Source organism: Pelophylax lessonae (genome assembly GCF_965119305.1).
Source record: "Pelophylax lessonae genome assembly, chromosome: 5".
NCBI lineage: Eukaryota > Metazoa > Chordata > Amphibia > Anura > Ranidae > Pelophylax > Pelophylax lessonae.
In genome coordinates this window covers 52,611,035-52,635,982 of record NC_138772.1, presented here as the reverse complement: position 1 = coordinate 52,635,982, position 24,948 = coordinate 52,611,035, and the positions used below count along the sequence as shown (strand labels likewise).

General features: G+C 43.4%; 1 protein-coding gene across 3 annotated transcripts in view; it reads right to left on the bottom strand.

Annotated features, from left to right (window-relative positions):
• The window catches only part of CALCR (calcitonin receptor), a 490,211-nt gene that overhangs the window by 55,076 nt on the left and 410,187 nt on the right, over window positions 1-24,948 (bottom strand). For all 3 annotated transcript variants that reach the window (XR_014225284.1, XR_014225285.1, XM_082258039.1), the window contains exons 8-10: window positions 23,053-23,206; window positions 14,255-14,315; window positions 6,848-6,914 (exon numbers count right to left, since the gene is read on the bottom strand). Coding sequence is in view for 1 of the 3 variants with exons in the window: in XM_082258039.1 (XP_082114165.1) it covers window positions 6,848-6,914; window positions 14,255-14,315; window positions 23,053-23,206 (282 nt within the window). In the remaining 2 variants the exon portion in view is untranslated. The remainder of the gene's footprint in view (window positions 1-6,847; window positions 6,915-14,254; window positions 14,316-23,052; window positions 23,207-24,948) is intronic.

Here is a 24,948-nt window from a genome sequence, read left to right as displayed (position 1 = left end):
CTGTCAAACCAAGTCTCAGTTATCCCCACAAAATCTAAGTCCTCCTCAAACATCAGCAGCTCCAGCTCTCCCATCTTGTTGGCCAGGCTTCTGGCATTGGTATACAAACCTCTTAATTTTGACCGGTTATCTATATCCTCTTTTGATGTTTTTAGGCTGCTCTCTTGATTTTTCCCCATACCCACCCTGGTTATAGGAGCTCCGAACACCCTACCGCTAATGCCCCCATTTCTGCCCTCTGAATCTTGCTTTACACTGGCTAATTCTACATCTGTACCCTCCCCCCCATTCCCTAGTTTAAAAGCCCCTCTAACTTTTTGGCCATCCTCTCACCCAGTACAGCTGCACCCACCCCATTTAGGTGCAATCCGTCCCTACCAAAGAGCCGGTGGCCGACTGAGAAGTCGGCCCAGTTCTCCAGGAACCCGAAACCCTCCTTACTACACCAGCTCCTCAGCCACTTGTTAACTTCCCTAATCTCCCGCTGCCTCTCTGGTGTGGCTCCAGATACAGGTAGTATTTCGGAAAATACTACCTTGGAGGTCCTAGTCCTCAACTTAGCGCCTAAGTCCCTGAAATCGTTTAGGACTCTCCATCTTCCTCTGCCTATGTCATTGGTACCCACGTGTACCATGACAGCTGGGTCTTCCCCAGCCCCACCCAATAATCTGTTCACCCGATCCGCGATGTGCCGAACCCGAGCGCCCGGCAAACAACAGACTGTTCGGCGCACACGGTCTTTGTCACAGATTACACTGTCTGTCCTTCTAATAATTGAGTCCCCTACCACCAGCACCTGTCTTTCCTTTCCCTTTCTCCCGGCCTCACTGGAGGAGTTCTTCCCCTGGCAGCTAGGGGCGTCACTCTGCTCCAGCATTGCTGGTCCCTGACTGGTTTCCCCAACATCACACAACGGGGTGTATCTATTGGGGTGCTCCAGCCCAGGATCAGCCTCCTTGCCTTGTCCCCTTCTACCCCTCCTAACTGTCACCCCTTTACTCTGCTCTGATGCCTGCACCTCCAATACTCCGCCCACCTCTGTGCAGACCCCTGTCTGCACCTGACTGGTACGATCCTGGCTCTCCTCCGGTATGGACATTCGACTCAGTGTTGCCAGCTGCTTCCCTAGATTCAGGACCTGAGCTTCCAGGGAAGCAACGTGCTTACATTTTGCGCATTTGTATTCGCCCTCGATCACATGTCTGAGGAACACATACATACCACAAGATGTACACCGAGTCGCATCTCCCCACCCGCCGGGCATTGTACCTACTAATCTAATCTAATGGGGATTCAGCGATTTAAGTCTATCCTATGTGGCTATTTCCTGGCTTCCTAACTCTACCTTCTCACCCTCTGGTACTCCGCTTCACTCACATGACACTCAGTTGCACAACACTCACAATCTCACAGCCCGGTCAGTCGCACAACACTCACAGTCGCACAGCCCGGTCAGAGGCACAACTCTCAGTCGCACAGCCCGGTCAGACGCACAACTCTGTCGCACAGCCCGGTCAGACGCACAACTCTGTCGCACAGCCCGGTCAGACGCACAACTCTGTCGCACAGCCCGGGCAGACGCACAACTCTGTCGCACAGCCCGGTCAGATGCACAGCCCGGTCAGACGCACAGCCCGGTCAGACACACAACTCTGTCGCACAGCCCGGTCAGATGCACAGCCCGGTCAGACGCACAACTCTGTCGCACAGCCCGGTCAGACGCACAACTCTCAGTCGCACAGCCCGTTCAGACACACAACACTCTCAGTCGCACAGCCTGGTCAGACGCACAACGCTCTCAGTCGCACAGCCCGGTCAGACGCACAACGCTCTCAGTCGCACAGCCCGGTCAGACGCACAACACTCTGTCGCACAGCCCAGTCAGACGCACAACACTCTCAGTCGCACAGCCCAGTCAGACGCACAACACTCTCAGTCGCACAGCCCAGTCAGACGCACAACACTCTCAGTTGCACAGCCCAGTCAGACGCACACACTCTCAGTCGCACAGCCCGGTCAGACGCACAACTCTCAGTCGCACAGCCCGGTCAGACGCACAACTCTGTCGCACAGCCCGGTCAGATGCACAACTCTGTCGCACAGCCCGGTCAGACTCACAACTCTCAGTCGCACAGCCCGGTCAGACGCACAACAGTCGCACAGCCCGGTCAGACGCACAACAGTCGCACAGCCTGGTCAGACGCACAACACTCTCAGTCGCACAGCCCGGACAGACGCACAACACTCACAGTACACTCAGGTAGCAACAGGTACTCCCAGACACTCAGGTAGCAACAGGTACTCCCAGATACTCAGGTAGCAACAGGTACTCCCAGACACTCAGGTACTCAGGTAGCAACAGGTACTCCCAGATACTCAGGTAGCAACAGGTACTCCCAGACACTCAGGTACTCAGGTAGCAACAGGTACTCCCAGATACTCAGGTAGCAAAAGCTACTCCCAGATACTCAGGTAGCAACAGGTACTCCCAGACACTCAGGTACTCAGGTAGCAACAGGTACTCCCAGATACTCAGGTAGAAACAGGTACTCCCAGATACTCAGGCAGCAACATTACTCACCTTCAATCCAAAGCTGTCCCTGGTGGTACCTTTTCTTCTGCACAAGATTTTCTCCATCAACTGGGTTGGATGATGCCCAAGGTAATTTAACCCAGAGGATTGAGAACCTTAGTATGAATGCAAAGCTTCATGGACTTGCTCATGGGAGGGGGGGGGGAGCACTGCTCTTTTCATAAGTAAGGATGTCACAGCCCAGAGAACAGAAAAGGAAGAAGACATCATGTGATCGGCCTGAAGTCTTCAGAAAAAGTAAGTATGAAAACAAAGATGGCAAAAATAAAATTTTGTGAAAATATGGAGCCCAGATTTGAGCTCTAAGCAGTTTTGAATCACAGACCAAGGGCAAGGGCCAAGGGCAAACATGGTTTAAATGAGTTTTAGAAAAGTACCAGAATTTGCTATCTTTATATTTGTCTATTTGACAATTCCTAATGTTAACAAGCGCACAAGTGTTCCGCAATCTGCTCCCACAGCAGCCCGACCAATTCACAACGCCCCCTAGCTGATCCTTTGACAATTCATACCATTGAAACGCATCAAGAAGTGACGTCAGACACATACCCCGGAACTGGAAGTGCCCATTCTGCCTTCTTGGAAAATGGAAACTTGTATTCATCTGCCAATGTGAAAATTCTGGGCTGAATAAATGTGATTTTACAGGGATTCTTTGAACTGTTGGTCTTTTTCTTTCACCTGCATGTCTGAAATTCAACCTTTTATAGGGGAATTTTTTATAGGGGAATACTCTATTTGGAATCCCTGAAGAAGGAGGAAATAGTAAAAAATTTGCATAAGACCGCTTAACCCTATGTTATAAGGGGCAAGTTTTGGTTGGGTGACCATGGGGTGATTTGAGTTGTACAATTTGAGCACCATGTAATGTGAGAACAATTTTGTAGTGTGATTTGTATACTGTATATGGTGTTTTATATATTACACTGTTGAGATTATTTTTTTTTAAGAAAAAATGTGGGGAGGATTTCAGGATTGGGAAGAGACTTTTTGGTGGAAAATAGCAATTCACGTGATGCATGATAGAAGATGGCATGAGTCAATTAATGATTAATGGCGTGCTCTCACTTACACATGTGAGCACAATATTGGTGCTTACGTTTTATTAAATATACTACACTATATACGTTTTTTTTTTTAAAATACACACGATGATGGTTAATGAAGATTAACAGTGAATACACGGGTCTTGTGGAGAAACAAACTTTATTGGAGCGTTTTGTGTTTTATGGGTCAGAAAGTCCAGTAAGGGTTTAGGACATTAAATGCATGAGGATATACGTACCTGCTAGAGGTTGAAGATTTCTTTAGACCTCAATTGTGGTTGGAACTTTACACCTATACAATGCTGGATGATCAAGATAAATTCTGTCTACATGACAGCCAGGGAACTAGCAATCTCAACGGAGAACTTAGCAATGGCAAGCTCCATGATTCTCTCATGAAGGATTCCCTTTAACTCACAGCTGTTTACTAATTAGTAATATACTTAGTAACAAATTACATCACTTCTTGGTTGCAAAAAAAGAAAGTCCTAAAATAACTCATGTAACCAAATCTGTAGTAAACAGTCATTCGATGAAACACTATATGGCCAAGAGTATGTGCACATTTGACCACCACACCTATCTATATAGCTAAACGTATGTGGCTACCCCTCCAAATTATAGAGTTTAGGTGTTTCCAGTGACAAGTACAGTTCTACAACATACAAAGACATTTTAAACAATTGTGAACTTCCAACATTGGGATAACAGTTTGGAGAAGACCCTTTTCTGTTCCAGCATGACTGTGTGCCCTGTGTACAAAGCCAGCTCCATAAAGACATGGTTTGATGAATTTGCTGTGGAGAATATAGAATATCGGTAGTGTTCCTCCTCTATGGCACTAGAGAAATAGGATAATTTTCTGAGCTGTGAACTTCAATCTTGACAGCTCACAAGGTAAATGCAAATATGAAAAATAATTATTAACTCAAGGCCTTACTCCTTTGTTTGATTCATATGTATATATATATACTTTTTTCATTAAGGCGTTAACCCTCTGCCGACTGTGTTATCCGCCGCGCTGCCGTCCTCGATACATGACTATTTTGGAACCATAGGTAACCAGAGGATAAATATCTAACTGAGATAATAGCCCCTAAAAAATATGCTTGAGAGGTTATACATTTTTTATTGTTCCACAATATAGGTGGGTTGGGATTTCTTCCCCCCCGTTTTCTCCGCCTTTTATGGCTCCTATTGATTGCTGATTTGCCACGGATTATGCAGTTCTTTGCACCACAGGAGGTTGGTTAATGCATTTAATCTTTGCAAGCCGCTATATGAATAAATGTAAGAATATAAAAATACCTGATAAATGTACATTGATTACCATGGGCGTAACTACAGGGGTTGCAGGGGTTGCAATTGCATCCGGGCCCAATGCTCCAGGGGGCCCGGCATTGGATAGGAGGGGCGGCGGGGGCAGCATGTAGAGAAATCACTGTCCTTTTTCCTCCTGTAGCTGCAGAAAGAAAATGGAGGAGATGGATCCTCTGTATGCTGCCCCCGCCACTCCTCCTATCCAGTTCACTTGTGTTCTGCTGTCCCTGGGCCCCTGTGTGCTCCCTTCCCCCCCCCCCACTGTGATCCCTCCCCTCTCCTGCCGGCTGCTGCAGGGGATGTGTTACAATAGAGAACCAGGAAGGGGTAAATATGTAATCATTAAAATGATAAAAAAATAATACAATTAAAATACCAAAAAATGAAAACTACTGACACCAGTGGGAGTACTTCCAGGATCATAAAGGTCACACTTGCAACCAGGCCCTGGCATTTTACCGCCGTAAGGGGGGGCCCCAAGATGGCAGGAAGGGGGCCCACTGCAAAACTTGTGAAAGGGACCCGCTGTGGGACCATAATAAAGGGCCCCGCAAAAAGAGTAAAGGGCCCCAGGATCAGTGGGAAGAGCCCCGGGCTTGAAGGGAAGGGCCCCTGCCAGGGGTTCGGGGGGGGCCCTTCATGGTTTCTTGCACCAGGGCCCTGAAGGTTCTAGTTACGCCTCTGTTGATTACTAATTATATAATCTGTTTATTTTGCTAAGAAAGTGTTTAAACGTCTGAGGTCCAGAAGAAGCTAAGGAGAAACACGTCGACCTGTCCAGACCAATATCACAATACTTACCGTTTGCTATGAACTACGCATAATGTCTGTATATCCAATTTAAAATCTATATGGAGATCCCTTCTCCACAGAGAGTTTGGATTTTAATATGTCAAATATGTACACATGTCTTTCTTTTTTGATTAATTTTTAATACGTCTTTAATAAAACATACATGTTTTTAACCAAATAATTTTGCCTGTCCAGTATGTGCCTTTAAAGTCCGCCAATATTTGCTGTACAACTAAGGTTGTATCAGCGGTCTCTTTTTTTGTTGCTGTGGAGAAACTCAAGTGTCTTCTCATCCAATACACTGCCTGACCTCACAAATGTTCTTGTGGCTGAATGGACACAAATTCCCAAAGATGCACTACAAAATCATGTGTAAAGCCTCCCTAGAAGAGTGGAGGCTGCTACAGCCACAAGAGAGGCAACTACACTAATGACCATGTTTTCTGAATAGGATAATAAAATATTTTATATAGATGTGATGAACAGGTGTCCACAATCTTTTGGCCGTTATGTTTAAATGTTTTCTGCTAAATTAGACAATGATTTTTTTTTTTTTACTGAATAATGTAAAAATGGAGATTTCAGGAAAAAATTCCAAATTCATGGGCATAAAATAAAGGACGCTTAGCAACTATAGGTCAAATTTAAATCTGTATTCACTCCATCAAATCACACTGTCCATCTTGCATCCAAGTTTCCCATTCTTTAGGGCTAAATCCAGGACTCTGTAACATTTGCAGCAATCACAGTACTTTCCAATGTTAAATTCCCCAGCAGGCTTTGAAACATTTGCTGGTTTTAAAAGGCAGATTATTCACTATAATAAAGATTCACAGCTGATTCTTGAGTAGACTGAGTTGCCATTTGCTGCATGTTTTTCCAGAAAAAGCATCCTTCATAGGGATGAATGTAACCATATGTGAAATGTACACTACAACAAGTGAAAAGGGTCCTTAGTCTGAAAGGCCAGTGAATGGCTCAATATATGTGCCTAGGCATGAAAATTTGTCCATATTCGTCCACTTTTTATAAATGTTCTACTATACACAGAATGTTTATGTATTTTGCTCTATAGAAAATGAAAATATATTCTTACCACTAATGCAGCCATGATTGGACCATGAACGATGTATAATAAATGTGTCTCCACGCTCATCCAACAGCTGAAGAAAAACACATAGATTTAGGGTAAATCTGATCCAGACTTTATTACATTTTTTTGCAAATATTTTTTCAGTTGTAGAAAGTTTTTGTAGCTGTTCCTCCAGCATTACAGTGCATGTTCCAATGTTGTTGTTTTTTCCACGTATCAGCATGTGTATACCCAATCAACCATACTGGGTTTATAGTTGTATAAATATCATAAATTAAAAACATATTTTCTTTCACTCACAGCCAACAATCGTTGTGTTTCTAAATGTCTTTATTTCTCTTTTCTTAAACATCTTTCCAAGCTAAATTGTTTGGAGAAAGCTGTATGCAACCAGAAGGATCAGATGTAACCTGTAGAATAGCTGCACAGAATTATTTTTATATACAGTGCCTTGCGAAAGTATTCGGCCCCCTTGAACTTTGCGACCTTTTGCCACATTTCAGGCTTCAAACATAAAGATATAAAACTGTAATTTTTTGTGAAGAATCAACAACAAGTGGGACACAACCATGAAGTGGAACGAAATTTATTGGATATTTCAAACTTTTTTAACAAATAAAAAACTGAAAAATTGGGCGTGCAAAATTATTCAGCCCCTTTACTTTCAGTGCAGCAAACTCTCTCCAGAAGTTCAGTGAGGATCTCTGAATGATCCAATGTTGACCTAAATGACTAATGATGATAAATAGAATCCACCTGTGTGTAATCAAGTCTCCGTATAAATGCACCTGCACTGTGATAGTCTCAGAGGTCAGTTTAAAGCGCAGAGAGCATCATGAAGAACAAGGAACACACCAGGCAGGTCCTAGATACTGTTGTGGAGAAGTTTAAAACCAGATTTGGATACAAAAAGATTTCCCAAGCTTTAAACATTCCCAAGGAGCACTGTGCAAGTGATAATATTGAAATGGAAGGAGTATCAGACCACTGCAAATCTACGAAGACCTGGCCGTCCCTCTAAACTTTCAGCTCATACAAGGAGAAGACTGATCAGAGATGCAGCCAAGAGGCCCATGATCACTCTGGATGAACTGCAGAGATCTACAGCTGAGGTGGCAGACTCTGTCCATAGGACAACAATCAGTCGTATACTGCACAAATCTGGCCTTTATGGAAGAGTGGTAAGAAGAAAGCCATTTCTTAATGATATCCATAAAAAGTGTCGTTTAAAGTTTGCCACAAGCCACCTGGGAGACACACCAATCATGTGGAAGAAGGTGCTCTGGTCAGATGAAACCAAAATCAAACTTTTTGGCAACAATGCAAAACATTATGTTTGTCGTAAAAGCAACACAGCTCATCACCCTGAACACACCATCCCCACTGTCATACATGGTGAAAGCAGCATCATGGTTTGGGCCTGCTTTTCTTCAGCACTGACAGGGAAAGGGAAGATGGTTAAAATTGATGGGAAGATGGATGGAGCCAAATACAGGACCATTCTGGAAGAAAACCTGATGGAGTCTGCAAAAGACCTGAGACTGGGACGAAGATTTGTCTTCCAACAAGACAATGATCCAAAACATAAAGCAAAATCTACAATGGAATGGTTCACAAATAAACATATCCAGGTGTTAGAATGGCCAAGTCAAAGTCCAGACCTGAATCCAATTGAGAATCTGTGGAAAGAACTGAAAACTGCTGTTCACAAACGCTCTCCATCCAACCTCACTGAGCTCGAGCTGTTTTGCAAGGAGGAATGGGCAAAAATTTCAGTCTCTCGATGTGCAAAACTGATAGAGACATACCACAAGCGACTTACAGCTGTAATCGCAGCAAAAGGTGGCGCTACAAAGTATTAACTTAAGGGGATTGAATAATTTTGCACGCCCAATTTTTCAGTTTTTTATTTGTTAAAAAAGTTTGAAATATCCAATAAATTTCGTTCCACTTCATGATTCTGTCCCACTTGTTGTTGATTCTTCCCAAAAAATGACAGTTTTATATCTTTATGTTTGAAGCCTGAAATGTGGCAAAAGGTCGCAAAGTTCAAGGGGGCCGAATACTTTCGCAAGGCACTGTATACTTCATACCCTCTTCACTAGTGATGAGCCAACCCCCGCTGAAACCAATGGGAGATCATCTTAGAAACCAATAGTGGCCATTTTCTAGGCTAACAGGAAAGCAGTTGTCAAAAAAAAGGGTTTGTGGAGGGGGGGTGGGTTCTGGGCACTGCCCTGAGGAACATGTATCAAAGCAAAAGACACATGGACGTTTCGGATCGGGTCCGCCTGTCTGTTTTTCAGGACCTTCTCTATGGAGCGGCCTACATCCCATCTGATCCGCCAAAAAGTACCCCTTCTGTCCAGCAGATTGGATCAGATAGAAGTTGGGTGTAAACGGATAGGCAGTCCATTTGCATTCGGCCGCCCATAGAGGAGAGTGGTCTGTGTCTGTGGCTACCTGCTCAGCACGGATCAGTGGAGAGATCTCCTGCTAAACAAGCGGATCGCAGATGCACTCCGCCAAGAGTAAAAGGGGTCCGAAAGAAATTATTAAAAAATTGTTTGGTTAGGAGCAGTGATTTTAAAAATGCTTAAAGGGCAACACTAAAAATGCAAAACTACTGTATACAGCCAGAGATTATCTTCATTTGTACCAGACCCTAATCCTTCATGAGGTTTTGGTATGGATGTCAAGGGGGGGCTTTCATGCTATTTTTGCTTGTTTTCGTGAGGTTCCTCCTGGTATGAACTTTGGGGAGGATCTCACGCTGTTTGTACCCATTTGTTTACATTCAGTTGTTAGACGGGAATCCCCAGCTGACAGCGGACAGCTAAGTGGGCCATTTAGGGATATGTTACTGGTTGCTAGGATGCTGGCAACCGCCAGATCACTAGCAACAAGGAGCCCTGAGCAGAAAGCTGTAGTAATACCACCACTAAATGTTTTACTTCTTCCCACTGCAGCCAAATGTTCAGCTCAGCTGAACATCAATTAAGCTTAGCCATTTGCGAAACCTCCTCATGATCAGCCAAGGCCGACCAACTAGTACTAGGTAAGGTGGTCGCTCAAAGAGAAACCCCTCCCCCCAAAAAAACAGGGGAGGAAGGAACCTAAGGGCCATTTATCCTCCCCTATACATCCGGGTAGGCCCGAAAGCCCACACCCTATAATTGAAGTAAAAAAACACACACATACAAGTGCAGGTGACACACACCTGAAGAGAAAAATAAATAAGAAAAAAATTAAATAAAAGGTACCAGTGTAGATGCAATGGCTAACCTTACAGCACAGGTGTCAAACACAAGGCCCGCGGGCCGAAGACGGCCCTCCAGGCCATTTCATGTGGCCCTCCCACCTCTCCCACAGTCTCTGCCCCCACTTTGTCTCAGTAGCCGTCAGAAGAGAGGACAGAACTCCTTTGCCAAATCCTGCGCTTCTCTGTGCTGCTGCAGAAAGGTTGGTCTTTGCCCCCCCCCCCCTTCTCAGCAGTCTGCAGCAGAGAGGAGGGCAGAACTCTTCCTACCTCTCTGTGCAGCCGCAACACCACCTTGTCTCTGCCTCCCCTGGTCTCAGCATTCAGCAGTCTCTGGAAGCTGACTTCAGCCCTCCTCTGGTCCTTCCACAGACCTTGCACTTTTTTCTTCCCAGATCCACCTTATTTTTCCTGGCAGTAGAACAAGGTAGGGGGGTGCATTGTGATGTAAGGAAGAGTTGGTGACTCTTGACTTATGATGGTGGGGGGGCTCCTGACATCTTATGTAAGGGTGTAAGAGGGTGCGGGGGGCTCTGGACATCTAATCTTACAGATATAACCGGCCCTTTGAGGACAACCATAATGCTGATGCGGCCCGCGATTAAATTTAGTTTGACACCCCTGCCTTACGGCCTGGCAACATATATTGCCCCAGTCTTGACTAAAAGGCCTAGCCCATTATTGAGGCATTGTGCAGAAAACAGAATTTGTGTTGTGGCCTAGTGGGGTTCCAAATCCATAGTGATACAATGAGTACCCCTGGGATGCCATTCTTAGGGGGCTCTTAACATTACAGGCTCTCTGCTTTCCCAACTCCTGGCCAGGCAAAGCAGCACCGCTTGAATCAGGAAGCACTGGATTCCTCAAAATCCTCCACACTAGGGAAGTATTCTAGGGCAATTAGGCCAATGCTGCTGTTCTCGAAAGGAGAGAGAGCTGCCCTTACAGGTGTCTCACTCAAACTCTAGCAAACTTTTGGAAGCCGGAGCACATCACTCTACGGAGGGATCCTGTTTGGTGGCAGCTTTGCAAGTAAAGGATACTATTTTTGTAGATTTGAAAACAAAGCTAGACAGATTATGTTTTTTTTTTTTTTTTAACAAGGCTTTATTAGAGTTTATAGAAAAAAGAAATACCAGAAACAGTCCAAAGGAAAACACATTCCTCACTCAGAACATAAGTAAAGATGTCAAGTCATAGTAGACTCCATGTATGTTATGCCACAAAACAATGTAATAGAAAGGATCAATGGGACTGTTCTGGTGTCTGTGTCTTGTATAACACTGATAGTGAAAGATTTATTAAGAGTTGGTGGGCACTATGGTGCTGTTGTCCTGTCTGGCGGACAGGCTGCATTGAAGGGAAAGGCATAGGCATGCAGAGGGAGACATGAAAAAGAAAAGATCATAAAGAAAGAGGTTGAAATGAGATGAATGGGGTAGGAGAGATCAGGAGGAAGATGAAAGGGTGATAGTTCCAGACACCCAGAGGGAATGGAGAAATTACTTTCCAGGAATTCTGTTAAGTTACTATCTCTACATCAGGTCAACTTTAAATTGTGAAGATCTCATGTAAATGATTCAAGTGGTCCATATTGTCATGTAAGTGATGTATGAAAGCAATCAAGTCCCTCATTCTTTGGAGTTGGAAAGTTCAGTTATGGGTAATTCCATTTTATTTAATTTTTTTTTTTGCTGTGGACGAGCTGATTAGGTTTTCTCTTTCGAGGCAAAAGCACAATAATACTGAAAAATACTGAACTTCAGCCAGGAAGATCTTGTTAACAGAAATTAAAGTACATTTCCAGTAGAGTGTGAAAGTTTAGAACCTCTTTCGGGTTTTGGTTACTGTCTGTAACCCTATTTTGGAGATTTCCACTTACTTTTTTTGAACCCCTACCTTGCTTTTAAGACAACCTAATGGATAGTCTGAAAAGGACATCTATCCAAACAATTTCCATGACTCAATAATAACATATCCACTAGACCGTCAACATTTTTGACCAAGGGAACTAATACAACTGCCTTACATCTTGTGATTTTTCCTTGGGAGGCAGAACTTATCATAATTGCCTGGGGGTGGGGGTTGCCTTCCTGTAGACCAGGTGTCTCCAAACTTTCTAAACAGTGGCCAGTTTACTGTCCTTCATACTTTAGGGGGCCCGGTGGCCAGTGGGAGTAGAAAATGTGCCACCGTCAGTGGAAGTAAACAATGTCAGTGGGAGTAAAAAAATTATATAGCGCATGTGGTCAGTAGGAAGAGGAATAGTGCCCCACCACTGGTGTCAGTGGGTGGAATAGTGTTCCATCTTTTATACCAGTGGAAGGAATAGTGCCCCATTGTTGGTGTCAGTGGAAGGAATAGTGCTCCATCATTGGTGTCAGTGAGAGGAATAGTGCCCAATTGTTGTTGTTAGTGGGAAGAATAATGGCCTATCCTTGTTTTCTGTGAAAAAACAATGCCCCATTGTTTGTGTCAATGGGAAGAATAGTGCTCCATTGTTGGTGTCAGTGGGAGGAATAGTGCCCTGTCATTGGTGTCAATGGAATTAATTATGCCTTACTGTTGGTGTCAGTGGAGGGAATGGTGCCTCATATCAGTTGGAGGAATAGTTCTCCAAAGGGCGAATAAATGTGAGCAAAGGGCTGCAGTATGGAGAACACTGTTCCAGGCCAAAACTGCTAGAGATTGTGAAAGGTTAAAGTATATGTGAACCCCTATAGTTAAAAGCTTTTGCTTTACCATGTTAATGTAACTTCAGACTAATTTTCAATATTTTCAAACCTGCCACTTACATAAAATTAATACAGTACTTGGTAATCTTGCCATGAATGTTTTTGTGGAGGTGTTTCCTGTCATAGATGACAACTCTCTGTCCCTGTCTCCTAATTCTGCTCCTGTGTTGTCATGCTGTCGCAAACTATGCACATGGAGACTACAAACAGCCATGCCAACACACATTGCCCTAGGACACCGTTATGAGACCTGCCCTAGGAAATGATGTGCGACAGTTGGTGCAGTACATGTATGAAGACAGGAAATGGCAGTAAGATATCGGCAGTGGAGGGAGGAAGCGAAGGGAGAGAGAAATTAAATCAATATTGTATTTAAAAAAACATGTGAAGTGTTTATAATGCCGAGTGTTTTAGAAAACGATATGGCTTGATTTGAACTTTGAGGTAGAGCCCTGCGCGGGCCTGTTTTCTTAAACCCGCACCCGCTGAATGTATGACCAGGACCGCCCGCACCCGCAACCTATGTGTTCCACACCCGCCCGCACCCGCAATGTTTGTGTCCAATCCCGCCCGTACCCACAATGTTTGTGTCCACTCCCGCAAACTTTTTGTCCCAGTGCTGGCCCTTATCTGCAGTCAAAGCCCTTATCTTATAATGCTGTATAATGAAGCTGAAAAGAGGTCTTAGAGTTAGAGGCTCATCATGCTCTCCCTGCAGCTATGGTTCCTCTTTCTCCTTCCGCAGCCAATAACCACATCATACAACATTGCCTGATACAGTGCCAGACCAAACCATTACAGACATGCTCTCCCCGCAGCTACTGTATAGTTCCTTCCTTCCCCAGCCAATAACCTCATACAATGCCTGATACAGTGCCAGACCAAACCATTACACAGAAAAAGGAGGGGGGGCAAAGAAGAAAAGTCTTCCCAGACCTCGCTCCGCCAGCTCTCATTACTCTTCTCGGGGTATGGTACACTGACAGTCATGTACCATCCCCCTAGAAGAGTAACGAGAGCTGGCGGAGCGAGGTCAGGGAAGACATTTCTTCTTTGCCCCCCTCCTTTTCCTGTGTAATGGTTTGGTCTGGCACTGTATCAGCGTTGGTTATTGGCTGCGCTGGGGAAGGAAGGAACCGTAGCTGCGGGGAGAGCATGCACAAGTACAGTGAGTCCTTACATCATAGATTTCCCCGCGGGTCTCCCGCAAATGTTCCTGACCGCCCGCACCCGCCCGCACCCCCCCGCACCCGCCCGCAGCAATGGAAAAATCGCCCGCACCCGTGAGATTTGCTGCGGGACCCGCGGGTCCCGCGGGAGCCCGCACCCAATGCAGCCCTCTACTTTGACGGACATTAGTCAGTATGTGTACTGTAATAATGTAGCTAAAACTGACAACAATATGTTATTACTTACTTGTCATTAAAGTACTTTGTCCTTGCAAAAGCATGAATTGATGTAGGCACTAAAGGGAACCCTGAACAGGGACAAACATAAAGGTTAGATAAGCCAATATAAAATAGAATTTGACTGAACAACAGAATTTACAAAATGTTATGTCATGTAGCCAGTTTAATGTTCTTCATTGTGTGCTCTCTAAAGTTCAAATGTGCCCAAAATATTAACATTAACATATTTACATCTTATTAAACATCAGTAAAAGAGCTTTAAGACAACCCTTTACTGACCTCTGTAACTGCAAGCATTGTGGAGAAATGAAGGCCTAAATTTAGATAAAATCAATAAATATATAATTGAATAGAAACCCACAAAGAGGAAAAGAAGATGGGTTGGGACTTTCCAATAAAGAGGGAATACTTAAAATATGAGGTATATCAGTAAATGGATAATATTTTATTGAAGCAATATTAAAAAAAGTCCCTGAGACAGCGGGGAGATATTGGTGTATCATAAAACAGTTTAATGCAACTACATAAACATAATATAATAGCTAAGACTATATGGGGCAAGCTTGAAAGAGTACAAATGCAGATAAAAAAAGATGCACAGAGAGGAGAATTCCAACGCGTTTCAACTTTAAAAGTCTTAATCAGAGGCTTAGCATCTGTTGATTGTCTAGGAGGATCTCTGGAATACATATATATATCAATATACATAGCCATACATTAGAAAAACAAAAATCTAATTTTTTTATTTTTTGTGTTTTTTTGTTTTTCTAATGTATGGCCATATATATTGATACATATACACTATATTACCAAAAGTATTGGGGTGCCTGCCTTTACATGCACATGAACTTTAATTGCATCCCAGTCTTAGTCCATAGGGTTCAATATTGAGTTGCCCCACCCTTTGCAGCTATAAAAACATAATCTCTACTGGGAAGGTTGTCCACAAGGTTTAGGAGTGTGTCTATGCAAACGTTTGACCATTCTTTTAGAAGTGCATTTGTGAGGTTAGGCTCTGATGTTGGACGAGAGGCCAGGCTCGCAGTCTCCGCTCTACCTCCTCTCAATGGTGTTCTATCGGGTTGAGGTCAGGACTCTATGCAGGCCAGTCAAGTTCCTCCACCCCAAAATCGCTCATCCATGTCTTTATGGACCTTGCTTTGTGCACTGGTGTGCAGTCATGTTGGAACAGGAAGGGGCCATCCCTAAACTGTTCCCACAAAGTTGGGAGCATGAAATTGTCCAAAATATCTTGGTATGCTGACACCTTTAAGAGTTCCCTTCACTGGAACTAAGGGGCCAAGCCTATCCCCCTGAAAAGCAACCCCACACCATAGTCCTCTCTCCACCAAATGATTTGGACCAGTGCACAAATGCGTTTCCGGAAGAAGGTCAAACATTCCCACAGACACACTCCTAAACCTTGTGGACACCCTTCCTGGAAGAGTTGAAGCTGTTAAAGCTGCAAAGGGTGGGGCAACTCAATACTGAACCCTACAGACTAGGAGTATGACACTATTACTACTATTAAGACTACGGTTAAAGACTAGGGTGCCATTAAAGTTCATAAGTGTGTAAAGGCAGGTGTCCCAATACTTTTGGTAACATAGTGTATGTATTTCAGAGATCCTCCTAAGCAATCAACAGATGTTAACCCTCTGAAAAAGACTTTTAAAATTGAAACGCATTGGGATTATCCTCTCTGTGTATCTATTTTCATCTGCATTTGTACTCCTTCAAGTTTGCACCATATAGAGTCTTAGCTATTATATCATGTTTATGTTGTTGCATTGAATTGTTTTATGATATACCTCTATGCCCCCACTGTCTCAGGGACTTTTTTAATGTTGCTTCAATAAAATATTGAACTTTTAGCTAAATACCTCATGTTTTCAGTATTTCTTCTGGTATTGGAAAGTCCCAACCCCTCTTTTTTTCCCTAAGTATTCTATTAAATACTAGTAGGGATTTGATACCACCTTACATTTGGGTGGAGGAACAGCTTTATTCTCAATACATACATAACCAGGGACATAACGTACAGTTGATATGAGTTAATATGATGTGTTCCTTGGGCTGATTCATTTTCTTTTCGGAGAAATCGTCTGCCATCCTACCCCCCTCTGTAATCTCTGATAATACAATTAGGTATAGCTACCAATCATCCACCTTTCCCCCATATATAGATCCTGTGTCTTTCATAGGAGCTGTAGTGCAACCTCTATAATTGGCAGATCTGGCAGGAAAGGGCAGGCATTGTTGAGCTCTCTAGATGAGCTTTTCTGACAGCCTTTTAGTTGTAGTAACTCCCACCACAATAGATGAATAAGGCGGTGGGGGGATGGAGAAAGATTTCCCTTAAAAGAAGAGAAATCAGCACAAGGGACACATATTAACTGTAAGTTGAGTCCTTTTTTCTGACAGCCTGCCAACCTTTTAATGCAAACAAACATCAGGTACTGAAACCCAATTTCAAAGTCTATGTTCAATCTTTGAGAATGACCTACTCCACAAAACTTGCAGCTGCAGAGGTCAGTTAGAATTTGATCTAAAACTGTTTTCTCTGCTTATTAAATCTGACCTTCAGCCTTCCCTTCAGCCTCCATAGTTGTACAGGCTCCTTTCCTGTAATGAAATTGACTACTCTGATCTGCATGCTGTGAGCTTTTTGCAATATGCTTTAGAAGCTACAGCAAGCCAGATAAAGCCTACCTAATTTCCTGGCTGCAGAAAAGCCAGCATAATTTAGCTCCTCCCTCCCAACATTACTGTCCCTGGCCCCCACCTTTCATTTATTGGACTTTAGTTCTTGCAGGCCCAGCATCACAAGTGGGTGTTACCTAGGGTGGTCTGTATAGAAGTACAGGCCTACTCCTCCAAACTGATGTCCATCCATCAAGGAATTGTAATATTTGCATACCTCCTCCCAAGAGCCATCAAACTGCTTGCATTAGGGCTGAGGGCTCTTGAGAGAAGAACAGGCCAAGAGGTATGGAAACCTGTGGCATCTTATGATTGACCTAAAGACTTTCCATAAGTAGAGTTGGAAAAACCCCCATAAAAGCCACACTGGGGGGGCCATCAGGGAGGAGGGGGGGGGGGGGCACAGTTACAAGCCTTCTGTTGACCATAAAACTCTCCAGAATCTACCAAACAATTAAATATCCATTTTGGGTTTACTGACTCTTTAACCCCTTATATACCAGGATACATCTATTAATGGCTGATTGATGGCCCTGTATTTCCCAGCGCTGTTTACGAACAGCATTAGATAAGTAGTTGTCAAGCGGCCGATCAGAAATGTGCATGCACAGTTCTGGTCCGGAGCTGACTAAGACCATCTGAGTGCCTGCTACAGTGTGTTCCGGCTGCGGGGGGCAGAGGTGGTGCCTGAGTGTGAAGTCATGGTGCAAGTGAGCCGAGCAGCTCGGGCAGAGCCTTGTGTGTGGGTGTGCGGGTCTGCGGGATGGGAGCAAGGCAAGCCGAAAGCGGGACTCTCAGTGCTGTTTGGACTGGACTAAAAGGACCACCTGGCATGGAGAAAGGCTGTCATTGTGACTTAGGAGGGGATGTGTCATGTCAGTGAGTTATCATCATTATCTGTACTGCTGCACAATGCTGCCAGTGTCTCTGTGAGTGAGTCAATTGTAAGTGTGTGCCTTCCTATTCTAATTTCTTGCCCTCCTGAGTCCTGTCCCTGAGCTATACTTACTTACTACATCAAAAATAAAATAAGAAATGTAACTTTTTGCCTTAATATCTACCTTAAATCACATTGCTAACTGTATATTGTACTTATTTGTAGCCTAAATACTGAAATTTGCATTTAAAGAAGTTGTAAAGTCAGAAGGTTTTGTATCCGGGACTCTCCCTCCTGATTGGCTGAGGCAAAGCAGCGGCGCCATTGGCTACCACGGCTGTCAATCAAAGTCAGTCAGCCAACTGGGAGAGAGAGGAGCTGCAGCTTATGTCGGGTGCCCCCATAGCAAGCTGCTTGCAGTGGGGGCACTCAACTGAAGGGAGGAGCCAGGAGCTGCAAAGAGGGACCCGAGAAGAGGTGGATCCGGGCTGCTCTGTGCAAATCCAACTGCAAAAAGGAGGTAAGTATAACATGTTTGTTGTTTTTTTAATTTTTTAAAAAAAAAAAAAGACTTTACAATCACTTTAAAACTGTAATTTTGTAACTTTTCCAAATGCCAGTAAAAGTTTGGATGTACCAGTAAATTTTGGATGTTGTGTTAGTAAATTTCAATCTGGTAGTTTGGCAACACTGTACTCTTTAACTAGCGGTTAACCACTTTACTACTAGAGAATTTTGCTGTCTTACGTCTGGGCCACTTTTTGCGATTCGGCACTGTGCGACTTTAACTGACAATTGCGCGGTCGTGCGACGCTGTACCCAAACAAAATTTACGTCCTTTTTTTCCCACAAACAGAGCTTTATTTTGGTGGTATTTGATCACCTGTGCGATTTTTACTTTTTGCGCTATAAACAAAAAAAGAGCGTTTGTTTTGAAAAAATAACAATATTTTTAACATTTTTTTATATGAAATTCCCCCCAAAAAAGATGTAAAAATCTAATTTTTTTAAAATTTTTGGCCAATTTGTTTTCTGCTACCTATGTTTGGTAAAAAAAATCGCAATAAGCGTATTTTGATTGGTTTGCGCAAAAGTGATTGCGTTTACTAACTAAGGGAACGATTTATATAATTTTTGGTGTTTTTTTTTTTTAACGAGTAATGGCGGCGATCTGCGATTTTTTTTGCGGGACTGCGACATTGCGGCGGACAGATCGGACCCTTGACTGACATTTTTGACACTTTTGGGGGTACCAGTGACATTACTGCAGTAATCAGTGCTATAAATATGCACTGTTACTGTAAAAATGACACTGGCAGGGAAGGGGTTAATTTTATTGGAGAGGGAGGGGTTAATCTATGCCTGGTGCTTACTGACGTGTGGGGAGGGGGAGGTGACTGTGTGAGACAAGGACAGATCGGATGTCCAGATATGCTGAACACTCCGATCTGTCACTCCCTGTCACTGAGGAGATCCGCCCGCTCTGTTTACACAAGCGGGCGGATCTCCAAACTGGATTCCCCGACGATCGGGGCAGAGCAGCGGCGATCGCCGCTGCTCCTCCCCTGGCCCGACTCCCGCTGTGAATGAAAACAGCGGGAGCGCGCCTCCGGCGGCGCGCGAGCGCCGCCTACAGGGGGAGGAGTCTGGCGACGTAGGTCTACGTCGTCAGACCTACAAGAGCCACTTTGCCGCAGTAGTACTACGGTACTCAGCGGTAAAGTGGTTAAAGAGGAACTGAACTTCAGAAGCTGCACCCAAAACTTGTAGTCAGAGGGAAAAAGACCGGCCACCAGTATTATCTGTGGTCTCCCTGTAGTTGTGTCTCTGTGTGAAGGCGGTCATCTTGGTAGAGGCAGGGCATTCCTTCCTCAACTCAGATCCTCCAGCAAGGAGAACAGAGAGCAGCACAGTAGGTTCATCACCAGATCTCACTCCATATCTTCTTAGACTAACTGTCAGGGGCAGCAATGCCTTAAATGCCTATGACATAGCTCCCAACTGTCCCTGATTCTGAGGGACTGTCCCTGATTTGGAACAAAGTCCCTCTTACCTCCTCATTTGTTCCTCAGTTTGGTCTGATCTATATAGTTGTATATAAAATGCACTTTTTATCTTTCAAAACGTGTTTCCCAGTGCTAAACCTTTCATCCAATTTCTACATTGTTGCATTTGTAAGTTTCAAAAGCCAATATAAAGGGATATTAGTGGTAAAAAAAGCACTTATGGATTTAACCAATCATGTTTTTGGTTTATCAATTTCCTTATTATGGTGGGTGTGACAGGGGGGGGGGGGTGTGTCCTATGCCTACATACTTTTGCTAATAGGTGTCCCTCATTCCCATCTCAGAAAGGTGGGAGGTATGGCTATGAGGCTGTAGGCACAGAAGAGCCTAGGCACAATCATACATCAGGAAGAGCACTTTTTCAGGAGAAATTCCAGATAAAAGGTAGATTTTCAGGACACTGTTTAGGCACAACTAACATTTCTTGATGTTCTGTATAATATAACAAATCTTTACTTTTTAGGTTCAGGCCGACTTTAAAGTATAACTAAAGGCAAAATTTTTTTTTTTTTTTTTTTTTTTTTTTTTTTAGTTTTAGAGTGCAGAGGGATTAGAACACTTGTCAGTTTTTTATTGCTGTCTGTGCCCCCAATTAGCATTAGATTCCTCTTCTCTATGGAGGAGATTTACTAAAACAGGAGACTCTGGTGTAGCTGTACATGGTAGCCAATCGGCTTCTAACTTCAGATTGTTCAATTAAATTTTGACAACAAAACCTGGAAGCTGATTGGTTTCTGTGTAGAGCTGCACCAGATTTTGCACTTTCCAGCTTTAGTAAATCCTCCCTATTTTTCTGCCATTTAGTTTGTTTACCATTATCATTGAAAATGAACATAAAAGAAAACCCACAATTCTGGGTTGTCCCCAAAAAAGTAATAGAGGGGCAATCTTCCAATGGGGACACTAGTTCTGGTGACCTGGGGGAGTCCCCAAAGATTTCCCTTAACCACTTCAGCTCCGGAATGCATTACCCCCTTCACGACCAGGCCATTTTTTGTGATATGGCACTGCGTTACTTTAACTGACAATTGCGTGGGCGTGCGACACTGTACCCAAATAAAATCAATGTCCTTTTTTTGGTGGTATTTGATCACGGATTTAATTTTTTGCGCTACATACAACAAAAAACCGACAAAAAAACCCAATTATTTTTACTTCCTGCTTTAACCACTTGCCGACCACCGCAAGTATATATACTGCGGCGGTCAGCCCCTTACAGTCAAAGTGACGTACCGGTATGTCACTAGCCTGTGAGGCTCTGGGGGGCGAGCGCACGGCGCCGGAGGCGCGCTCCCGCGCGGTCATGGACCCCCCCGCGCGTGTGAGCGGCGGACCCGATGTCCGCCGCTCACTCACAATCGTCCATGACAGCGGGAGAAAGGCAGGCGGGTAATGTAAACAAGCCGCCTGTCATTCTCCCCTGTGTAGGAACAGTGATCATACGGTTCTACTATGTAGGACCGTTGATCATTGTTCCTACACCTCAAGCCACAGCCAATCACAGTTAGAATCACGCCCCTAGGGACACACACAGCCCCTCCCTCTCAAATAAAGTTAACCCCTTCACTGCCAGTGTAATTTTACAGTAACAGTGCATATTTATAGCACTGATTACTGTAGAAATGTCACTGGTAACCCCAAAAGTGTCAAAAATGTCAGTCAAGGGTCCGATCTGTCCGCCCCAATGTCGCAGTCCCGCAAAAAAAATTGCAGATCGCCCCCATTACGCGTTTAAAAAAAACAACAAAAATGACAAAAATCTTTCCCTTTGTTAGTAAACGCGATAACTTTTGCGCAAACCAATCAAAATACGCTTTTTGCGATTTGTTTTACTAAAAATGTAGCAGAAAACAAATTGGCCGAAAATGTTAAAAAATTTAGATTTTTACATTTTTTTGGGGGGAATTTCATATAAAAAAATGTGAAAAATATTGCTATTTTTGCAAAATTGACGCTCTTTTTTGTTTATAGCGCATGATCAAAAAATCGCACAGGTGATCAAATACCACCAAAAGAAAGCTCTGTTTGTGGGAAAAAAAGGAACGTCAAATTCGTTTAGGTACAGCGTCACACGACCGCGCAATTGTCCGCTAAAGTCACGCAGTGCCAAATCGCAAAATACCCCCTGGTCAGGAAGAGGGTAAAATCTTCCGGGGCTTAAGTGGTTAAAACATTCCCCAAACTTTTTTTTTTAATCTCTTCATCAATTTAGGCCAATTTGTATTCTGCTACATATTTTTGGTAAAAAAATCCTAATAAGCGTACATTGGTTAGTTTGCACAAAATTTATTGTGTCTACAAAGTATGGGATATTTTTAAGTATTTTTTTACATTTTTTTCTAGTAATTGCGGCGATCAGCGACTTATAGTGGGATATTGCGGCAAACAAATCGGACACTAACTGCCACATTTCCATCTCACAGAACGGCAGTCTGCCTTGTTTACATAGGCAGACTGCCGTTCTGCCTTTGTCCTGAGTAATCGGTGGGTCCCGGCCGGACATCACGTCTGCCGGACTTGCTGATTGGCTCCTGCGGTGTCCAATCACAGCGGGAGTGGGTCACCGATGGTGCGCACGCTCGCCCAGACCTGGAAGTGTCAGATCACGTACTAGGGACTGGGGAAGTGTCAGATCACCGTAGTATAGCTACAGTGGGCGGTCCCTAAGCAGTTAATTTGCAGGGATTTCCTCTCACTTCCTGTTTGGCTATGGGACAGGAAGTGAAGGGAAATCTCCCCAATGGGACACAGATGGTGAAAAAAATCTGACAGGGGTTATAAATCTCCCTTACTCTATCCAAAATAAAAATAAAAAAAAAGTTTTGCCTATAGTTTCACTTTAAATGGTGGCAATTATAGCATTACCTGAATTAAGAATGGAGGAGGAGATATAATTATAACTTGCTTTATCGCTATCATTATTGTAATTATTTTTTTGGGGTATGATTGGTATAAACAGAGGAACATTTACTGCTATCAATATTCCTTTCCCAGTGGTATAAATATACACAGATTAGACCTGTTTTCCTTCTTTCCACATCATTTATAATGATGACATAAATGTTCTTTTTTGCTGTTTGTAGGCGTTTGTAGATCACTGGAGTGGATAATGGTATTTTGGCTTTAAAATGAGTAATCTGCAGAGAGCCTGGCACTTACCCCAGCCCAGGAGGTAATACCAATGCAGATGCTGTTCTTCAGCAAACACGGCCACCACTATTAACGTATGGAGGTAAATGCCCTCGCACAGCATCCAGAAATAATTACAGCCCAGCATATACTGATGAAAGAACTGCAGGACTTTGCAGCTGACCTGGAAGACAGAACAAATCCATCACAGTCTATAAACCATTCCCAGATCGTCTAACGGGTAAAGTAGTACTGTCATATCAAACATCGTCTGAGTGATTGGATCATGTCATAGAGGATGATCATACAGTCATCCTAATATAGAGTATTTGTCCTCTGTCATGTTTCCATGTACAGATTCTTCAATAGTGGTGAGAGGGAAATGTATTTATGTTTCTACTGGTGTCTACAGAATGCTCTACTTGTGCCACCAACGTGGCACGAGTAGAGCATCACAGGGCCCCGTACAACCTACCTGGCAGCCCCTCCCCCCCCCTGAATATATCAAGACAATGTTTTCACTAAAATCATTTTTAGCAGACACAAACATAACAGAGAATCTGTGTGAATCAGCCCTTTTTTTTATTGATTTTTACATTTAAAAAAAAAAAAATAATAATAATAATAAATATATTTATTTTTAAATATTTTTAACATTTTTATTTTTAATAATTATTTTATTTTACAATTTTCTTAAATTATTTAATACAATGTTTAATTATTATTTAATACAATGTTTAATTATTATTATTTAATACAATGTTTAATTATTATTATTATTTTTTTTATTATTATTTTTTTTTTTAGAATTTGTTATTTTTTTACAGGACAGGGAAGTCTGCAGTGCTCTGGGAGAGGGGGCGGGTGGCACTGTAAGGCCCCTTTCACACGGAGCGGACCGTATTGCGATCCGCTCCGGCACTTTTTTTTTTTTTTTCACGGACATGGATGACACTTGTGTCATCCAGTCTGTAGGTCCGCATATCATCCCATCCGTTTGCGGATGATATACGGACATAATGTAAGTCTATGGGATTGCAAATGTCAGTGGATGACACCGCTGGCATCCGATTTTGCGTCCTTTCTGTTTTTTTTTAAACGGAAGAAAAAATAGGGTTCTGTTCCGTTCCAAAGACATCCGCAATCCCATTGACATGCATTATGTCCGTATATCAGCCGCAAACGGATGGGGTGATATACGGACATACGGAACGATCGTGTGAAAGGGGCCTAAGTAAAAAACCTTTTCTGTAGCAAAACATTACCCTTGCCCCCCCCTGAAGTCCTGGGTCTCAAAAGGTGCTGGGCTTTCTTGGAGTTCCGGTCTCATATTTGAAAACATTAGATTGATTTTTCTTCTGCTTATGTGCCAAGGTGATTGATATATGGAATAGTGAAATTCTTATTTTTTTTCTCTTTCTAAAGCAGAACTCCCTCCAAAAGTAACAGGATAAAAAGAGAATAATATCCTTACATTGAAGAACATTAGAGCCAGTGTACAGTTGACTATTACATTAAAGCGGAGCTCCAGGCTCCCCCCCCCCAAAAAAAAATAAAAAAATAAAAATCAGCAGCTACAAATGCTGTAGCTGCTGATTTTTAGTATAAGAACACTTACCTGCCCCTGAATCCAGTGATGTCCTCACCCAAGTTATTTGTTCAAATGACTTTGGGGTGCAGGCGCCAGTATCTGAACTAAGGAAAACAGGAATTCAGGCCTTGCAGCTTTACAGCCGGTTTCTTATTGCACATGCTCTAGTCGCGCTGCGCCTTGTGAATGGTCCCGTAGTCTTCTTGGATCTGTTATGTGTCTCAGGAGACTGCAGGGGAATAAGGGAGGGGGGCAAACTTCCAACTCAGTTTGGGCTGAAAGTAGGAGCAGGTATCCGTCAAAACCAGGTACCCACTCCCCCCTCCACTCCAAAA